The sequence below is a fragment of the Verticillium alfalfae genome, genomic scaffold (genome assembly GCF_000150825.1).
Source record: "Verticillium alfalfae VaMs.102 supercont1.2 genomic scaffold, whole genome shotgun sequence".
Lineage (NCBI taxonomy): Eukaryota > Fungi > Ascomycota > Sordariomycetes > Glomerellales > Plectosphaerellaceae > Verticillium > Verticillium alfalfae.
Genome location: NW_003315037.1, coordinates 1392459 through 1410214, shown reverse-complemented (window position 1 = coordinate 1410214; position 17756 = coordinate 1392459). Strand labels below are relative to the sequence as shown.

Genomic DNA, 17756 nt, shown 5'->3' with positions numbered 1-17756 from the left:
TTGATAAATGGTTTCGACAAGTCACACGCGGAACTGTCACCCTCGCCGACGACGGCAACGGCAACGGCAAGTGTTGAAGCGCTTTGAAGATACGCCGTAAAGCTGATGAAGGAATATTGGGTTGAACGTCCACCACTCGCAGATGCGTTGCAGACGCTCAAGTCGTTTATCCGGCGCCGCGATGAGACTGCCGTGGCGGATAACACGCCTGTTACTGCCATAGAGGTTCAAGGGGGTATCACAGCACCGGAACAATTCGTGTGATGCGAGCGTCCAGCGTTCTTCATCATCGTGTAACCAGTAAACATGGCATGGCAATGAAAGGAGACTGGTCGGCTTAGTCAGCGTATTGGATTTCGAGCACCTACCTCGGTATGGAATCCTTCTCTTCGCGCATGTCTGAATGTCGGTGAATGTGACAGATGCTGTGCAGAAAGTGGCGTTCCCGCAGCCAAGAGCTGTCTGTCCTGATGGCCGTGGTCCGATGGAACGTCCTTGAGCGTCCTGTGATGGAAGGGTGGTCAGGCGACAAGGGCGAACAATGACCCCAAGCTGGGTGCTGGCCCAATGCGAATGCAGATTCGACAGCATGTGGCTGGAAAAGTCATAGGAGATGCCCTTTTCCTCTCGAAACGTGACTGTGAAGGGACGACTGGGGCCATGATTCGCAGGGTCAACCAGGCACACCCAGAGGCAGCCAAGCAGGGCCAGGATCCTGGGCTTGAGGGGAGGGGTTGGAGGGGCTGGGATAGAGACGGCGGTACAGAAGGTTGAACTGATGACAGGTCGAACGGCTGGATGCTGTGTCGTGACTGAGTAGCTAGCAGTTCGTCCATATGCTCCTGGCGGGCAAGATGGATCAATGTGCCCTTTTGAGCACTCATGTCGAAACCTACCTACCCTAGAGTAGGTGTGTGTACACGACGAGAACTCAAAATGGACCATGACGAGAGTTCCCAAGAAACGCGCGTGTGCGTACCATGGACAGAAGGTGCCCCTCCCAAGAAAAGTGGTGGGGCCGACGTTGTGTGACTGACCCGCTGTGACCTCATTGCTGGAACCAAAAGCATCGACCTCAGCATTTTTGCCATGGCTGCGGTTTGGGGGGCCGCCTCCAAGCTGCTTCAGCAGGTGCAGTTCCCCGAGCTCAACATGTAGACGTGCTATGTCCCAGCCAGTTCGTATATCGACCTGACTGACTTGGGAACTGGCGATGCAGCGCATATGCGGAATCCATACCCATGCATCTTGCAGTTAGCAGGAGCATCCTATCCAAGTGTATTCAGTACAGGGTGGTTTGTTGTTCTCACTACCAAGGTGCCTAGGCAGTGAAGTAGTATGTAGGAAGGGTACCCTCCTACCTAGATAGCTACGTGGTGGCAGTGGCATGTCCACTGTTGTGGACCTGCACCGCAGCTACCCAGGCAGGCAGGCAGGCAGGCAGGCAGGCGCCTGGCAACCCCAACAATTTCCAGCTACAGGCACCTCACTTACAGGTAGGTAGGCACCTACGGTAGGTGCCCTGGCTTCGGGGCCTGCCCGTGGACTAACACCGCCCTGAATCGACAGCGCTGCTCCACGGCGTCCTCCAGTTGCCTAGGTGTCCCTGATCAGATCACCATCTACACATGGCAATGTAACAGCTGATAACCATGTCTCCATCAACGACAAGTGAACTACATCCATCACATCTACGTGTACCTCGTGCCGCCGACACAGTGCTTGTTGACTGCTTGCTTGCTTATCCGACCGCCCTGTCGCCCCGCGCAATCCTTCAACGACTCTGTCAGGGCCTCTCAGACCCAAGACCGACCAACAGTCAGGGTTGCTTGCTTGCATTGAATCTTGACAAGCTCCGCCTGCCAGGGGTGGCCCAGCCGCGCCTTTACATCATCACGCCCTCTCGGGCTCGCACGCTCGCACGCATGCTCTACTGGCCCCCCTCCATCGCTGCGGCTGTTGTTGACGCTTCCTTCCCGTTCTGTTGCAGCCCAACACATCGGTTCAGGTTACTCGTCCTGCCTCTGAGGATCCTGCATCCTCTGGCCCCGGTCTTCCGACTCTCACCCAGCCTTGAACAGCTTGCTTCCCGTCCACCTTTGCATCATCATTGCCTCCCCATTCTCCCGCAACAGAGACCGAACGAGGCCTCGACTTGCTGCCCTGAGCTTTCTTTTGCGCCGACACCGACAACTACCCCGCGCCGGCCCCCAAGTACATATCGTCAAGACGGATGCCACCACAGCACAAGCGCGCGCGAATTCAGTGACGTCCTCAGCCTCAAGTCATCCGAAACGCAACTCTCGCTACGGACTACGTCTTGACCTGCACCACCCCATCCGCAACTAGACTCTAGACTCTAGACACTCCTCACCATCGCGCGCGATCCCCCATCTGCACTGCATCGCGCTTGAACTACACCCGGAATCTTGGCTTCTGCTTGACCGAACCCCAAAACCCTAACCCCCAGGCAACACAGCACCAGTCGACCGAAGCGCCGACTACAATCTTCTCGCGCACGCAAGGAGCCTCTCCCCACGACCAGCAGCACTTGGTATCACCCTAGCACGGGTTCCCCCTCTGACAACGCGGAGGCCCGATCATCTTATCTCACCACGGCGACCCGCACGAATTGCATGCACAGAACTTGCGTGCGCGACCGAGCCGAGCAACCGCAAACCGACTATCGCCCTGACAGCACCTCAACCAACCCCGATCTGACCAGAATCCAGATCCAAGCTGGGTAGACAATCGCCACCCACCAATTGACCACCGCTGCGTCGAGAGAACAACAGTGACCGCGCATCACAGCAACACAGCATGGCCGGCGAGCAGGAACAGGCCCAAGAGGCTGCGGCAGCGCAGAAGGCCTCGGCCACGCAAAAGTCCGATCCCGACCCTGAACTCGAGCCTGTCGCAACATCTGCCGTCGCCAACGGGAGCGCGGGGGCGCCCAAGAAGAAGAAGAAGGAAGCCCTCAAGCCCATCATAACCACAGAAACTCCCCAGTATGTCCATTCGACTTTCCTCGCTGTCTCCTTTTTTTTCACTTGACATGAACATCATTTGTGCGCGCGCTGCCCTCCCCCTCCTTCCCATGTTGATTTACAGGCCCGCGCCATTTATTTTTGCGACTCGGTCGGGGTCAGGCTCATGTGGCGGGGTGGAGGAAGCAAGCAGGAAAAGACACGAGAGACGCTACTGGGGTCGAAACACGGGCCTAGCTGTACAGGCGGGCTGCTGCGGCCAGGCGAAGAGGCGAGCAGGCGACTCGAACAGCACCCACGCGAGCGCCGCTCAGACCTATCAGAACCGGTCAGAGGCAAGGCCTGATCATCATCAGAGGCTGGCAGGCGGTACGCAGGCGGCGGCACACGCTGCAAGCTGCCCAGTGGCATGCACATCGCAGGGGGGGAGGAGGCTGTTCCTGTCCAGTCTGCTGCTCCCGCTCAGCTCCACGTCCCCCTAACCTCTTGTCCTATCGTTCTTCATCAGCATTTTGCTGGGCATAACTGGCCTACCATCTCCCCCCCCCTCCTCGCACTCTTCTCGCCCCCCTGCTCCGTGCCTCAAAGAGAGACCCGCCCGCCTCGTCGGGCACACCTCAAGTTGTGTTCTGCTTGTTCCATCCTCACCACATGGCTTAACCCGGCGACAGTCGTTGAACCGGATCCGGTTCTGGCACTCTCCCACTGCACCATTCCTTCGCCTTTTGCCTTTTGCTTTACGAGTTTCCCTTGTCAACCTGATTGCGCTTTGCGCGCAATGTCGCGAAGATGAGCTTCATCAAAACAAGGTTCTGCTGCCCGAAATGTTGTACCTACCCGCCGCGCTGCCTAGGCCCGGTCGCGAAACCCTCAGCTTCCCCGCCAATTTTGCACCGCCGTTTCTTTTGTCGGGCGCTTGCGGCGCCCACCACCTCTTCTGTTACCACCTGCTAACCACTCTTCTCTCCACGCAGAGCCCATCAACTGTCCGCCATGGCGTCGCCATCGTCCCCGTCGTCAGACGAGCAAGAAAACACCGCCGACGAGGGAAGACTCTGAGGACTACTGCAAGGGTGTTATCACCCCCGTCCAGATCGGGGAGCGCTTTAAGGATGGAAAATACACGGTCGTGCGAAAGCTTGGATGGGGTCACTTCTCGACTGTCTGGCTCTCGCGGGACAATACGGCCGGCAAGCACGTTGCGCTCAAGGTCGTTCGCTCCGCCGCCACTACACCGAAACCGCCGTCGACGAGATCAAGCTCCTCAACAAGATTGTCCAGGCCAAGCCCAACCACCCTGGCCGGAAGCACGTCGTCAGCCTTCTCGACTCGTTCGACCACAAGGGACCCAATGGCACCCACGTCTGCATGGTCTTTGAGGTCTTGGGCGAGAACCTGCTCGGCCTGATCAAGAAGTGGAACCATAGGGGAATCCCCATGCCCTTGGTCAAGCAAATCACGAAGCAGGTCCTGCTGGGTCTCGACTACCTCCACCGCGAATGCGGCATCATCCATACCGACCTGAAGCCCGAAAACGTCTTGATTGAGATTGGCGACGTCGAGCAGATTGTCAAGAAGGTCGTTAAGAGCGACACGAGCGAGAAGGAAGGCAACCGTAACGGCCGCAGGAGGAGAAGAACTCTCATCACCGGCAGCCAACCTCTACCCTCTCCCCTCAATGCGAGTTTCAACCAAAACAACATGTTCCCATCGTCCGAGTCTCACAGCAGCCTCGGGCAGATGCTGCACGAAGGTATGTGCGGTCGCGCAAGAATGCAGCCCCCTCCTCGCACTCTACCCCACCTTCCAATCAGCCCCGCGCACACCGCATCGGTCATCACGATGGAGGCCTGCAACCCCCCACCTGCCCCCATCCATGCATGCCATTTGGGGAGAAAGACATCGACTGACGAGTTGTCACAGGCAAATCCAAAGAAAACTCGCCAAAGCGTGACAAGAGCGCCGACCAGAAGCAGCGTGAAAAGACCGCGTACGTTTCCTTCTGCAATGTCCCATCACGACAGTGAATGCTGACGTCGCTTGTACAGCGATCTTCTCACCAGGGAGGTCTCTGGTATCTCCCTCGACAAGGCGAGCAGCTCGTCGGCATCGTCTGGCGAGAAGGCGCAAGGCGGACGATGGCTTCACACTCGAGGTCATCAGCGTCAAGATTGCCGACCTCGGCAATGCCTGCTGGGTCAACCATCATTTCACCAATGATATTCAAACTAGGCAGTATCGTTCCCCCGAGGTCATTCTGGGTGCGAAATGGGGTGCGAGCACCGATGTCTGGAGCATGGCTGCGATGGTAAGACCTTCAAGATCCTGTCCACGTCGACGCACACTATCTCCTTTTGACGAGTCGCTGACCAGTGACAGACATTTGAGCTCATCACGGGCGATTATCTTTTTGACCCCCAGTCCGGTACCAAGTACGGCAAAGACGACGACCACATTGCTCAAATAATTGAGCTTCTCGGCCCATTTCCGAAATCGCTTTGCTTGTCTGGGAAGTGGTCTCAGGAGATCTTCAATCGCAAGGGCGAACTACGCAACATCCACAGGCTCCGTCATTGGGCTTTATCCGATGTGCTAAGAGAGAAGTACCATTTCAAAGAAGAGGAGGCTAAGCGCATCGCCGACTTCCTTGGCCCCATGCTCGAGCTCGTTCCAGAAAAGCGTGCCAATGCTGGCGGCATGGCTGGACACGCGTGGCTCACTGACACGCTTGGCATGAAGGGAATTAAGGTTCAGGGCCTTGAGGTGGGAGGCCGCGGCGAAGGTATTGAGGGCTGGGCAACAGAGATCAGGAAACGGTAGTGGATTTCACTACGTACGACAACATGAATCGGAACACACTTCACACCGCACAGGACAACTTGGGGATACGAAAGGTGCTGAGCCCTTCCTCGTCTCGTCACAACACAACACATCGCTGGTCAACGTTTGCTTGGTTCCTCTCGTTGCGGGTTTTAAGTCTGGGCAATGGCTGTGCCTCCACGTCTAAGGAAGAGCGTTGTTGTGAGAGGCTAAACAAACACGTGCACTGGACGAACAGAGGATGGGCCGAGGAAACAGGGACATGCCGACGTTGCTACACTACACATTGCTATACGCCGAGCAGCCTACACCACAATTGGTGGAACCGGTTTGAGGAGTACCGCAGCTGGGAGCTTGTTATTCATGGCTTGTCGGTCTGCATGACGGATAGATAGACCACTGACTTTTTCATGGAGTTTGTGCCTTGGAATCAAAGTGAGCACTCAATTGAGAGTCCACGGGTCATGTCGGGGCACTACTGCGTGATCACTGCACGTCTTTCACAAGTGGCCACACGAGTTGCGATGACATGTGAAATAAGCTCGTCAATCAGTCCACGCAGCCCAAGGTCGTGCAATGCGTGCATCTTGCGTCCCGCCGCTCTCTCTTCTCTGTAGGTCCTCTTTCGCAATACATGCATGGCCATATACACACGGCGAATGATGAAGAAAGGGGCGCCATTGTGGGTCGGGTTTTGATGTTCAAATCTTGTGAATTGGTGCCAATCTCGACGAGACAGAAAATCGCCACGCGGAGCGCGCAGCGGTCTCGAGCAGGCGGAGGGGGCCACAAAATCGCGATATCCCTATCTGACATGACAAGAGCCCAAACGCCGTATCCCCAATCCCTACCGTTGACATGCCCTCTTGAACGGGCGTCGCCCCACCTCACCAAAATCTACTACATCTCCACACTGCTCAACGCTTCTTCGCCTTCTGGGTCATCTTGCGGAAGGCCTCTGCGCCGCTGGCGCCGATGGGGCGGTGGTCGGGCGCCGTCGTCGGGTCGAACGTGCTCACGGGGGCGATGCTGTAGCTGGCAGGCAGGCCGCCGGGGCGGGCGCGGTTGCTCTTGACGCCGTTGGCGAGGAAGCGCTCGCGCTCGGCGTCGCGGGCCGAGATGGAGGGACGCTGGGCGAGTGTGTACTGCGAGTTTGCGTTGCGCAGGGAGGCCTTGTGAGCGCTGGAGAGGAGACAAACTTGTTAGCAGGGAGGGGTCACCGGGGTCTTCTGAATGTGGGGTGGGGGTGGACAAACTCGTAGTCGTAGTCGCGCGTTTCAATCTGACGCTTCCTGTAATCGTCGGTGCGCTTCAGCAGGGGACGGCTCCATTCGCCGAGGAGGCGGTCGGCCATGCGCTTGATGCTGACTTCGGGCCGCTTCGAGTGTTTGTAGAAGAGGACGACCTTGCCGATGCCGGAACTGAGGAGGACTTCCTTCTCTAGGGTCAGGTTGCAAAGCGCGGTAAAGATGTCTCGCTGAATGTTATACGCGGGTAGACTGCCGTCGTTGAGGGGCTCGAGGAAGAACTTGACGTGCTGGAGGAAGTTGGTGTCCGGGTCGAGCACGGCGTGCTGAACGGTAGTACGGTTCAGCAGAGCGGTGACCTCTGGCAGCAACTTTAGCTTGTGGACGGCGGGCTGGCCGGCCTCACGAGCCTTGTTGTCCGACTCGCAGGCACCTTCCATGCGAAGCTTCAGCGAGGCAATGTGATCGTCAATCTCGTCTTCCAAGTCCTGTCGTAAACGTTAGTAAGCCATAGCCCTATCACGTCCATCGGAACCTAGAGCTTGGCGAACACATACCTCCTCGTCCTTCCTCTTTCTCCTCTTTGTAGGCTTCTTGAAGACACCGTCCAGCGTCCGGTCGATCGCTCTTTGCCTTCGCTCCTCAGGCGAGAGATGGTCCTCGTTCTCTGGCTGGGGCGATGGTTTCTGCGCGCGGGGTCGCGGCTCTGCGCCGCGGCGGGATTTACGCGATGGCCTGCTCTCATCAAAGTCGCCATCCGCAGCCTCGTCCTCGTCGGCGCGCGAGCGCTTCTTCTCGCGGCGGCCCTCCTTCGGCTTCCTCGTCTTGTCGCCGTCCGTCTGCTTCCTCTTGGAGGCCTTCAGGGTCTTTGCAACATCCTCGTCCACGGCTACGGGACGATCCTCAATGTTCGCCGTCTCGGGGTCGTAGTCTTCGAATTGATTCTCGTCAATCTCGGAAAGGGCGTCGGACTCGACGTCGGAGAGGTCCTCGGCCGTGGCTCCGTCGACGCCCTCATGGGGCTCCTCAACATCGTCGACGGTATCTTGACCGACGGCGGCCGGAGAGCCTGGAAGGGACTCGATGTCGGACATTGTGAAGAGTTTGTGGCGACCCGACGTCGACAAGAGCAGGTATCAAAGAAAGTGTCTAGGCCGTGAGACGGCTCTCCTTTCCGTAGTGAGTGGGTTTCCTCGTGCAAATCAGCGTGTTTCGGGTGCTTCTTTGAGTGTGCCGTAGTGAGTTTATGGCGTGAAGAGGATTTGCCGATGCCGTCGGATGTCGCGTGAAGATTATAGCATCTACCTAGTTGAGAGAGGATGGGAGGTCTAGCCTCGACCCGAAAAGTGAGGTATGGAACATAGAAGTGACGATGGTCCAAGCGTCTGGCCTATTCAATGCCCAGACTTTCCTTCTCTCTCTCTGCTCCCAGATAAACGCGCCGCGGGCTCGGTACGTACAGGCTGGCGGGTAAACTTCGGTAGTGTGGAAGAGCTCGCGCGGGCATGAAGCGGCCGGCGAGCGGGTCGCGTTGCCTGAGGCGAGGGGCAATGTTTACTTTGGATGCCGACAGAATTCCAGACGTCCAGGCCATCTCATTTTCCGCCTGGAGCGCACGCCCTATGTTGCGACCGTTGCGCCCTTGTTCTTCTCCTTCGTTACAGTCTTGACCAAAGCAGTTCTTGGGCGGAAAATACTACATTAAGCATGGATCGCAGAACGTACGAAAGTCCCATGGAGTGGGAATACCAAGATCAAAGGGGCCCATTGGATGCCACCAGTCCATTTTCTCATGTCGCCAAAAGCCAGGCGACTCGCATCGGTGCGTCTTCCTTCTTCAGACCCTCACTCCTGCCTTGGATCTCGCACTTCAGCGCTAACCTGGCTGCAGATTTCAGTTCTCCCAGCAAGTTGAGCTCCGGCCGACCGAACCCATTTGCCAACAGCCCATCGAAGCCCTTGCCTCCGTTGCCTCAAACCTCCCTCTTCTCGCCACGCATCCAACATACCAACACGGCACCACCTTTCAGGAATCCCGCCTTCACGACTCCACGCAAGCCTTTCGATGAGACACTCTTCTCGGAGGCCGAGAGCAGTCCTGCGCTGACTGAAGCCTCGGATCTTCCCAACGACACACCCGACGTTGATCGCACCACGGACCTCAACATGGGCGCATGTCTCCTTCCAGGATCAACAAGAACCTGCGCTATGCAAGGTCACCCGGCCAACACCTCAAGCGACATATGCCGGGCAAAGGCGAGATCTCACGAGCTCACCGCGACCATGCCGGGGCGCTGCGCAAGCGAAGCGGCACAACTATGACCGGGACGTCGGCAACGTGCGTTACGACTCGTCGCGAGAGACGTCTGCATCTGATTCGGAAGACGAGGATGGATATCAACGGCAGAAAAAACAGGGCGGCAAGGGCTCAAAGAAGAAATCAGGCGCGTCAAAGAGCTGGTTCGAGACCATTGTCCAGACAATCAACCAGAACCCGAATATGCCCGACAACCTGGCCCAATGGATGACCTTCTTCGTCAACGTCGGCAGTCGTCAGTGTGTTCTCTACTTAGCTAGTCTCTGTTCTCCACGTCAGCACAAGACATTGCAACGCCCATGACGCGGCGCGGCGAGACATGTCACCAAGGCACTCGAATGCAACACCAGTACATCCTCAATGGCTGCGAGAAGAAGGACAGGCCTGCGTTGAAGCCCATGTGCGATGAGTGGGACGAGTGCCGCATTCAGGACCCGGAGTCCATCATGCGGGTCAAGAACACGGCCAAACAGGTGGCAGAGGTTATCAACGAATTTGCTGGAACCATGAGCCTTCATGCCTGGGTACGCTGTTGTCTGCGCTCTTGGCGTTCTTGCGATCACTGAGCATTTACTAATCATCTGTCGTCTTTGTAGTGTTTCTTCTTTGGCATCTTGCTTCTCTGCCTCGGACTCAACGCCTGGAGCCATGTGCAGATAGGAACGAGCGCCAAGGCCGTGCACCCCGTTCCTTCCAATGCAGCAGCCGACGTGGGCCACCACCCGCAGCCCTCGGGATTCCCAGGCGACTCAGCGCAGGCCTACATGTGGGTGCCGATACAGACGCCATCTCATCGCCGGCAGCTCGACTTTGACGCCGACGGAACAGACACGGATGGCGCATCACCGCCGTTCCGCAAGACTATTCTGCCGCCCCCGCAAACACCGTCGAGAAGGAGTCCAAGTAAGGGAGACTACAGCCGAAGTCCGGTGAAGTACGGGCGATCCCCGAGTAAGGGCTATTGAGAAGCGGCAGTCGTTCACGACTAGCTCCGTGAGACCATTTCTTTTGTCAGGCCTTGGAAGTGCAAACTTGCACGGATGGGTTTCGTATGGACTAGGTTATGAGGACTTTTGTAGCATACACCGGGGGGGGGGGGCTGAACGGAACAAAAAGCCGATATATGCATGAATGCGATTTTGCAGGTAACAGCCGCCGGCCAGCGTGATCGCCGATGCCACCAAACTGCCACAAGCAGGGCCCCATGAATACGCACCGAGCAGGGAAGGCAATGCAGGATCTAGTCTCTTGTACGTAACTTGGTGGGTTCGACAAGCCTGAGAGGTAGATCTGTAAAAATCTGCCATGTTGCCGGGCGGTACATATAGAACGATTGACTTTGGAACGGTGTTGCGCTGGCGACCGGGGCACATGTGAACCATCATTATGACGTCAGGAGGCTGCATGTAGTCTGGCGCGCCGCGCTACGGATCACATAGCTCCTTTCTGCTAGGCGGCTTAGCAGGCGTGTCTGCTCGCGAATGAAGGTCTCTACCCCGGCTTGCCCAGGTACCTTACAGGCAGGTAGGTGCCGAGCTCGCCCTCCGCAGTGTAACTCGAGCTCTGAAAGCTCGGACGGGAAACAAGCGCCACTGAGCCCTGGGGCCATTGGGTGGGATTCCCATCGAGCAGGCATCGGCATCAGCTCCCCATTGGCCTAGTTATGCTGGTCCGATGATGGCATCGGCTGTCAGTGAGGGGGCTTGCATCTGCCACCAGCTGAACTGCGCAGTTCATAGGCTCGTTGCAATGCTTTGGGGTGGCACCGAAGCTCAGTGTCGCAAGTCAGATCCTGGCCTCGATTTCTTGAATTCCCTTCCATGTTCACCTAACCCCGCGCATCTCCTTCCACGCGTGACTGCCAAAAACCTCCGAGACGGTCAAACCAACAATATACACGACGAAAAGCGAGACCCAGTTGAAGGCACAAACCAAGCTGACTGTCTGCGCTCCCTTGTCCCGTTGCCATTTGTTGAGAAGCACAACTTACCAAGAGCTTCCGCCATCCCGATCCTCGAAGCTGTTTGGCGCATTGTTGACTGTTGCTGCTGCTTTCATGGAGCTTAGGCAAACAGAGGCTGCGAGCTAGAATACAGCTGGACGGACGTGAGCTCCCCCCCCCCCCCCCATTGAACGCAAGCTACCCGCAAGTGTTGATTTCATCTCTCCTTCGCGCCTGCCTGTGCCTGCCTGTACTTGCCCGCACATGGCATGAACGATGCGCACTGGAATGCCTCACTTCCCGTGGTTCACCTCTCCAGCGCGATTCTGTTCCTGAACTGCAGAGTGTCCTGCTGACCGGAAGATGAGATAGCCCAACGTCGCTTCACAACGCAAACCACTCTGCTTTCATATTGCCGATCAATCAAGTTAACAACCGCCAATACGCCGGTCGCGGAGGGCCTCAGCATGTTGAATCGACCACGAAAGCTTCCCTGTCCGCGACCGTAATACAAATTCCCGACCAAGGAGGCTGGGTTTGACTCGTTCAACCGACGATCCGGCAAAAATTGCCCATCCTGAAACGCACTGCGTCTCCCAAGATGGAGGAGGCAAACAGCGACAGCCATGATGGTGATGGCCAGGCCTCCTCCTCCGCCGCGCCCTCGGCACCCCAATCCAACTCAACACCATCCGCGCCCTCGAGCTCTGGACCCCCCTCCGTTGGCCCATCGGGCTCGACACCAGCCCAGCAACCAACAGCATCGCACAACCCGCTGTCTAAACGGCGTCGAGGGCTGGGGATTGTCACCCCCAATGCCTGCACAGAATGTCGAAAGAAGCGGGCAAAGGTACGTGCCCCGCCCCCGCCAGCTGCTAGAAAGCGCGACTGACTCGCGCGTCCCTCATCCAGTGTGATGGACGCAAACCGTGTAGTCGCTGTCAGGGCCAAAAGGACATTGAGTGCGTCTACGAGATACCGGTCCGCCAGTCCAAGGAGAACCTCCGCACTGAAATTGAGCAGCTGCGCTATCGACAGCGCTCGAGCGATCAGGTCTTCGCTGCCCTCGTACGGCCAGATGCTTGGGAGGAAGTCCTCAAGCGCCTGCGCAGCGGTCAGTCCGTAGAGGCCATATCCGACTGGCTCGGAGTGGCCCTGCCGCCTGGCGGCTCGGTACCATCTTTTGGTCGGTCAACTGGAGAGGCCTCGGGATCTTCTGCAGTTTCTCTGGCTCCCATCGCAACCCTGGGACTCGGACGCGGCGGCCCGTCTAACAAAAGCCCATTGACTGCCAGCCAGCCGTCTGGCCTGAGACAGGAACTCGACCCGAACAGCCCATGGAACTTTTCCTCATACAGCCACAGCACGAGGAGCACCTCCCAATCACATCCTGACTCGATGAATTGGAACACCGACGGGAACAATCAGCCACCACAGAACAAGGTTGGCTACTGGGGCGACTCTCTCGGCGGCGAACATGTCGAAACAAGTGTCATGTCCTATAGGGGTCTCGACCAGGTCCTTGCACCGCTCGAGGCTCCCAAGATGAAGGCGCCAGCCAGCACCTGGTCAAACATCTCGACAGACATTGTCCTTGTTCAACATCTTCTGGCGCTCTACTTTTGCTGGGAATATCCCACGTTTGCTTCTTTGAGCAAGGAACATTTTCTCAAAGACTTTCAAGAAGGCAGGCCACGCTACTGCTCGCCCATTTTGGTGAACGCCCTACTCGCCTTGGGCTGCCGGTTCTCAACAAAGCCGTCCACCCGTGCCGTTCCCGATGACCCGTACACTTCGGGAGATCACTTCTTCAAGGAAAGCCAACGTCTCTTCTACTTGGAGGAGGATCATCACACCTTGACTACCATCCAGGCGCTGGGTATCATGTCGATACGCGAGGCTAGCTGCGGACGCGATTCCGAGAGCTGGTACTACGCGGGTCAGAGCATCCGGCTTGCAATAGAAATGGGCCTCCACCAAATCGACGGTGATGGAGATGCAGATGAGCTTGCCGTGCAGGCCGCAACGTTCTGGGGCGCTTTTGGGCTTGACCAGTATGTTTCTCATGATCACGCGGAACCAAGGTTGAGGCCCCAAACTAACGATACTTTTCATCAAGTGCCTGGTCCCTTGCGACAGGCTCACTACCTCAGTGTTCCTGTTATCCTCACCTGCCTCCCAAACCAGCCATCATCGACGATATAGAGGCGTCCCTGTGGATTCCGTATACTGACGACGGTATGAAACTCCCACCGATTCCAGCCTCTGCTTGCTGTTCGCTACTGACTCTGTGTACAGGTGCGCCGCTGCAGCGCTCAGCGGAGCAGCCTTCCAATGTACGATCGGTGTACCGGTGTTTCTGTGAACTGAGCGAACTCGTGCACCAGTCGCTTTATGTCCTCCACTCGCCCGGCCGACCTTTGACAAGTCGTGACCTTCTCAGCCTCTACACGCAGTACCTTAATTGGTACGACCGCATCCCCGAGGTGCTCCGTCTCGGCCATAATTTCACGCCGGCCGTTCTCTTCACACAGTAGGTCCCCCCTCACTTTCTCACCAGTAGTCTGGGTCTGAGAACTTCGTTGTTTTCTTCCTTCCCACAACGCTGACTCCTGCGGTAGCATGTACTATCACTTTGCTATCCTGCTGCTTTTCCGACCCCTGATCAAGCTGAGGATTATTGGTTCAAAGATATCTCCCCGCGATGTCTGTTCGCAAGCGGCAGATGCGATTCAGGGCCTGCTCCGCTCGCACTCTCAACTCTACACTCTTCGTCGCACGCCATCGTTCGTGCCGTACTTTGTTTTGACATCGGCCATCATGCATCTTGCGATCAGCGCGCCGGTGACTCAGTCGTCAAACAAGAAGGAAGGGATCATGAACCCTTCTGAGGAAGCCAAGGACTCTGTCGACAGTCACGTAGCACAGGCTATCAAACAAGGCGTCGAAGATCTGAAAGAAATGTCGCCATGCCATCACTTTGCCGAGCAGGCGCTCAACATTCTTCGCTACCTCGCGCACAAGTGGAACATTGAGGTGGACATGGGCAGTGACGACGTGCCACTGGAAGAGTATGCGCGCAGCGCCAGGCCGTTTACGAGTAGTCTCAACTTTTTTGCGCCCAACGTACGCGAGGAGGACTTTGTCTGCGAATGGGGTACCGGCGCGGGTGATGGAGTCCCGCGAGAGATGTCTTCTGTTGAAGGGCTGTCGGCGCTGGCATCTGGCAGCGGGGAACAAGAAGAGACGACGGAAGGCAAGGCATATGCGCGTGCTGCCATGTCGGCCGCAGCGGAAAATCATCTGTTCTGGCCCTTCCCCATGCAAGGGCGCCCAATGCTGCCGACTGGACAGCTGCTGCGCGATGCTGGGTTTGAGAAGCTGTGAACACACAGTCGCGGGCCTGGATGGATGTACATGTGTACGAGGGAGGGCGACGGCTGGGAGAAGTGCAATGTTCAAGCAGCGAACGAGATTTATACCCAAGTGCACAATGTATGAATGAAAGGACATTGGCGCCGTCGATACATGCCTGTTTCGTGCATCCTGCGCGAGGCTGTATCGAAGATGTTGGGAGTATGGCTGTGAGGTGAAGGCCAACGTGAGGTACCGCACCTACCTTAGGCACCTCACCAACCTCGGGAGTTACTGCCATGGCGACTCAGTGACGCTCGGGCCACCTAGCTGACTCTCTCACGTCTTGCACCGAATGGGGCATGAGCGCCCCAGCAGCAAGCAGCTGCCTCGGCTGATTGACGGTTGCGCCTGGCAGTTGAACGACTGCCGAACCACGAGATGCTTCGTCCATGACACGCGCCTCTCGACGAAGCCCCTCCCACTACCCTCTCATCACCCATCATCACAATCATCGCCAAAACCACGGTCGCGCCATTATTCCGATACCCGCTCCTCTGTAATTCCATCTCGTCTGCTCTACGCCTTTCAATCTATAGTCAAGATACCTCTACTTGTCGCGCGCGCTACTCCTTCAATGCGATGCCCGCGCCACTGAACGGGCTTTCCAAGTCCAACACGCCAAAACCGCAACCCTCTTCATACCGTTCCTCCATCGGCAGCGTCCTATCTCTCCCGCCAAAATGGCTCCAAAAGTACGAAGATTTCATCACCAAGAACGGGAGCCAGGTCTCTCAGATTGAATCTGGCCTGAGGTCCCTCACATACGTCATTCCAGGTACGTCTCTTCCGCATGGACACGATGGCATCCAACGTGCAACTGACTTTGCACCGTCTAGGTCGCTTTCGCGACGCCGAGATAGCCTCCGAGACTGTCCACTCGAGCGTGCAGCTGCTGTCGCTCTACCACGACACCCTTCTCACGCGAGCCCTCTCACGGCTGCCCATCACCAAAATCCCATCCCCACACAATCGATACACACAGTTCTGGACCCAACGCAACACCATGTATCGCCGCGTCGCGATGCTCCTGCAGATGGTCACATATACGCAGCTGCTGTGGGAGATGGCAGCGAAACGAAAGGGTGGCAACCGTGGGCGGTGGCGCGTTGTCGTGCTCCTCGAAGCCATCAAGGCTCTGTGCCGGCTGCTGCTGTTGCGCATCACGCGCTCGCGGCCTCTTGTGACGCCGGTGCTCCCTGAGCGCGAGCCGGTGCCCGAAGACCCTGAGGAGCAGGCGGCCGCGGCGAACGAGCTCCAGCAGCTCATCGGCGGTGACCCAGTGGAGGACGTGGACGACGGCGTCAAGGCCCACGAGAAGGAATGGGCGATGCCCAGGACTGGCATGAACCTGCCGTCACTGCCCCGGCCCGGGGACATCAGTAGCTATCTGCTCGGCAAGGTACTCACCTCGGACGACATCAAGCCCGCGCCTCAGCTGTTGAACCAGATCCAGGGCCAGGCCCAAGCCGCCGAGGTGCTCCACATTTTGGCGCCCCTCATTTACGCTTTGGCGTTGGCGCGGAGTAAAGATAGGGGGTCGTGGACGCCGTGGCTAGTGGGGTTGAGCGTCGAGTACGCCGCACGACAGCTACGGGATCGCGGCTTCCGGACGACGCCACTCGAGCGAGACGAGTGGAACAAGAGGGCATGGGCCATGGGCTGGTGGACGATGAGGGGCGCTTTCTACGAGAAGGTCATGAAGGGCGTGGTGGGCGGTGTCAGGTCTCGGATGCCCAGCATAGTGGGAGGCATCTTGGAAGACTACGAGTACTTGTGGGAAAACTACTACTTCAGCACGAGCGCATAGCACCGCTCAGCTATGGCCATTAGCCGCGTGCCCGCTGCTGGGCCGTGTGGTCTGGAAATATATAAGCCACCCGCAGCACACTTCTCACCGGGCTCACTGGTCACATTGGATCGCATGTCGTCGCGCGGTCTGGTACGTGGCGTCCAATCGTTCTTTTTTCTCACCGTGATAGATGATCTCGCCGGATCAGGACCTTGATCGGAAGAGTACGGGAATGGATACGGACACGAGACATGCGGGACTTTGCCCATCTCAGACACGCCAGAAGGAAGAGGAGGGGAGGACAAGCCACAAGTCAGGAGATTGGGCGGTACTCTACGTCGTGTGCAGATGCCCGCCGGATCACTCGCCACTTTACATGACAAGCATGCGGCGTTACGCTACTGCTGAGCTAGCCAGGCTACCTAACGAAGGCAGAGGAATACCCGAAGAATGGCAGAGCCCCGTTCCATCGCCTCGCTTGTCGAAGGGCAGCGGTCATGACCACTAGGCCAATCGTCGTCCTTCTTCGATCTCCTCCTCTCCGAATTCGAAGAGACATGTTGATGCAAGTACTGTCTGTTATTGTCGGACGCACATGAATGAGGGACGCAAGCAAGCACACCCCGACACGCGAGGCTGCCTCAGGCCAACAAGATGCAAGAGATGTTCGAGGCTCTCGACGCAGTTGGCCAACTGGACCGGTGAGCATTTCGAGCGACAGGTACAAGAATGTGGTCACGACTTGAGACCAAGTTGCTGGGATAACGTTGGGGCGGCGGAACACGTTGGCGCCGATCCTTCGCTCGGGGAGATGGTTCCGCCCAGGCCGCCCCAGGTGAGACGCCGGGGGTGCGGTTTTCCTTTTTCTCGTCGCCAGTGCAGAGGCATCCATCCTCGCTTCGCCATGATTAGTCTTGTAGCATTCATTCGCGGGCCCAGAGTGTGTGGGTGCCCTGGTTTGTTTCCCGCCTTGTCCACGACCAGGCTCCGGCCCTCCCCCCCCCTTCCTCTCTCGCACACCAATATCCCTGTCTATGGTGCTGTGAGTAATATGGAACCGGTGAGAGGGGACGACGACAGGCCCGGGACTGCTGCTGGGCCTTTTGCTTGAGAGCGTGGCGGGGGGGCGGGTATTGGCAGCCGCGGGATCCGACTTCGATCAGAACCCCGCCCACCCGTACGCACGCACAGCACACACATGTCACGGTTCTTCAGGATCGATCTTGACCAGGAGGAA

General features: G+C 57.5%; 6 protein-coding genes across 6 annotated transcripts; 5 read left to right on the top strand and 1 right to left on the bottom strand.

The window, feature by feature from the left end:
• Positions 1 to 2820: 2820 nt before the first annotated feature.
• Positions 2821 to 3469, top strand: VDBG_01888 (predicted protein; the record flags this gene model as incomplete). Its single annotated transcript, XM_003007654.1, has 2 exons — positions 2821 to 3008; positions 3181 to 3469. 2 exons carry the CDS (start codon positions 2821 to 2823, stop codon positions 3467 to 3469), a joined length of 477 nt encoding a protein of 158 aa, XP_003007700.1.
• Positions 3470 to 3728: 259 nt separating this feature from the next.
• On the top strand, positions 3729 to 6296 carry VDBG_01887 (protein kinase dsk1; the record flags this gene model as incomplete). Its single annotated transcript, XM_003007653.1, has 4 exons — positions 3729 to 3796; positions 3962 to 4977; positions 5036 to 5295; positions 5367 to 6296. The coding sequence occupies 3 exons, from the start codon at positions 4131 to 4133 to the stop codon at positions 5805 to 5807; spliced, it is 1548 nt and encodes a 515-aa protein (XP_003007699.1).
• A 428-nt stretch (positions 6297 to 6724) lies between these two features.
• Positions 6725 to 8148, bottom strand: VDBG_01886 (transcription factor IWS1; the record flags this gene model as incomplete). The annotated part of the gene is made up of 3 exons (XM_003007652.1): positions 6725 to 6989; positions 7064 to 7542; positions 7612 to 8148. 3 exons carry the CDS (start codon positions 8146 to 8148, stop codon positions 6725 to 6727), a joined length of 1281 nt encoding a protein of 426 aa, XP_003007698.1.
• A 1522-nt stretch (positions 8149 to 9670) lies between these two features.
• VDBG_01885 (conserved hypothetical protein) lies at positions 9671 to 10336 on the top strand (the record flags this gene model as incomplete). The annotated part of the gene is made up of 2 exons (XM_003007651.1): positions 9671 to 9895; positions 9968 to 10336. The coding sequence occupies 2 exons, from the start codon at positions 9671 to 9673 to the stop codon at positions 10334 to 10336; spliced, it is 594 nt and encodes a 197-aa protein (XP_003007697.1).
• A 1578-nt stretch (positions 10337 to 11914) lies between these two features.
• VDBG_01884 (nitrogen assimilation transcription factor nirA) lies at positions 11915 to 14700 on the top strand (the record flags this gene model as incomplete). Its single annotated transcript, XM_003007650.1, has 5 exons — positions 11915 to 12163; positions 12226 to 13367; positions 13433 to 13551; positions 13612 to 13846; positions 13935 to 14700. The coding sequence occupies 5 exons, from the start codon at positions 11915 to 11917 to the stop codon at positions 14698 to 14700; spliced, it is 2511 nt and encodes an 836-aa protein (XP_003007696.1).
• Positions 14701 to 15309: 609 nt separating this feature from the next.
• On the top strand, positions 15310 to 16537 carry VDBG_01883 (peroxisomal membrane protein pex16; the record flags this gene model as incomplete). The annotated part of the gene is made up of 2 exons (XM_003007649.1): positions 15310 to 15505; positions 15567 to 16537. 2 exons carry the CDS (start codon positions 15310 to 15312, stop codon positions 16535 to 16537), a joined length of 1167 nt encoding a protein of 388 aa, XP_003007695.1.
• Positions 16538 to 17756: the final 1219 nt, after the last annotated feature.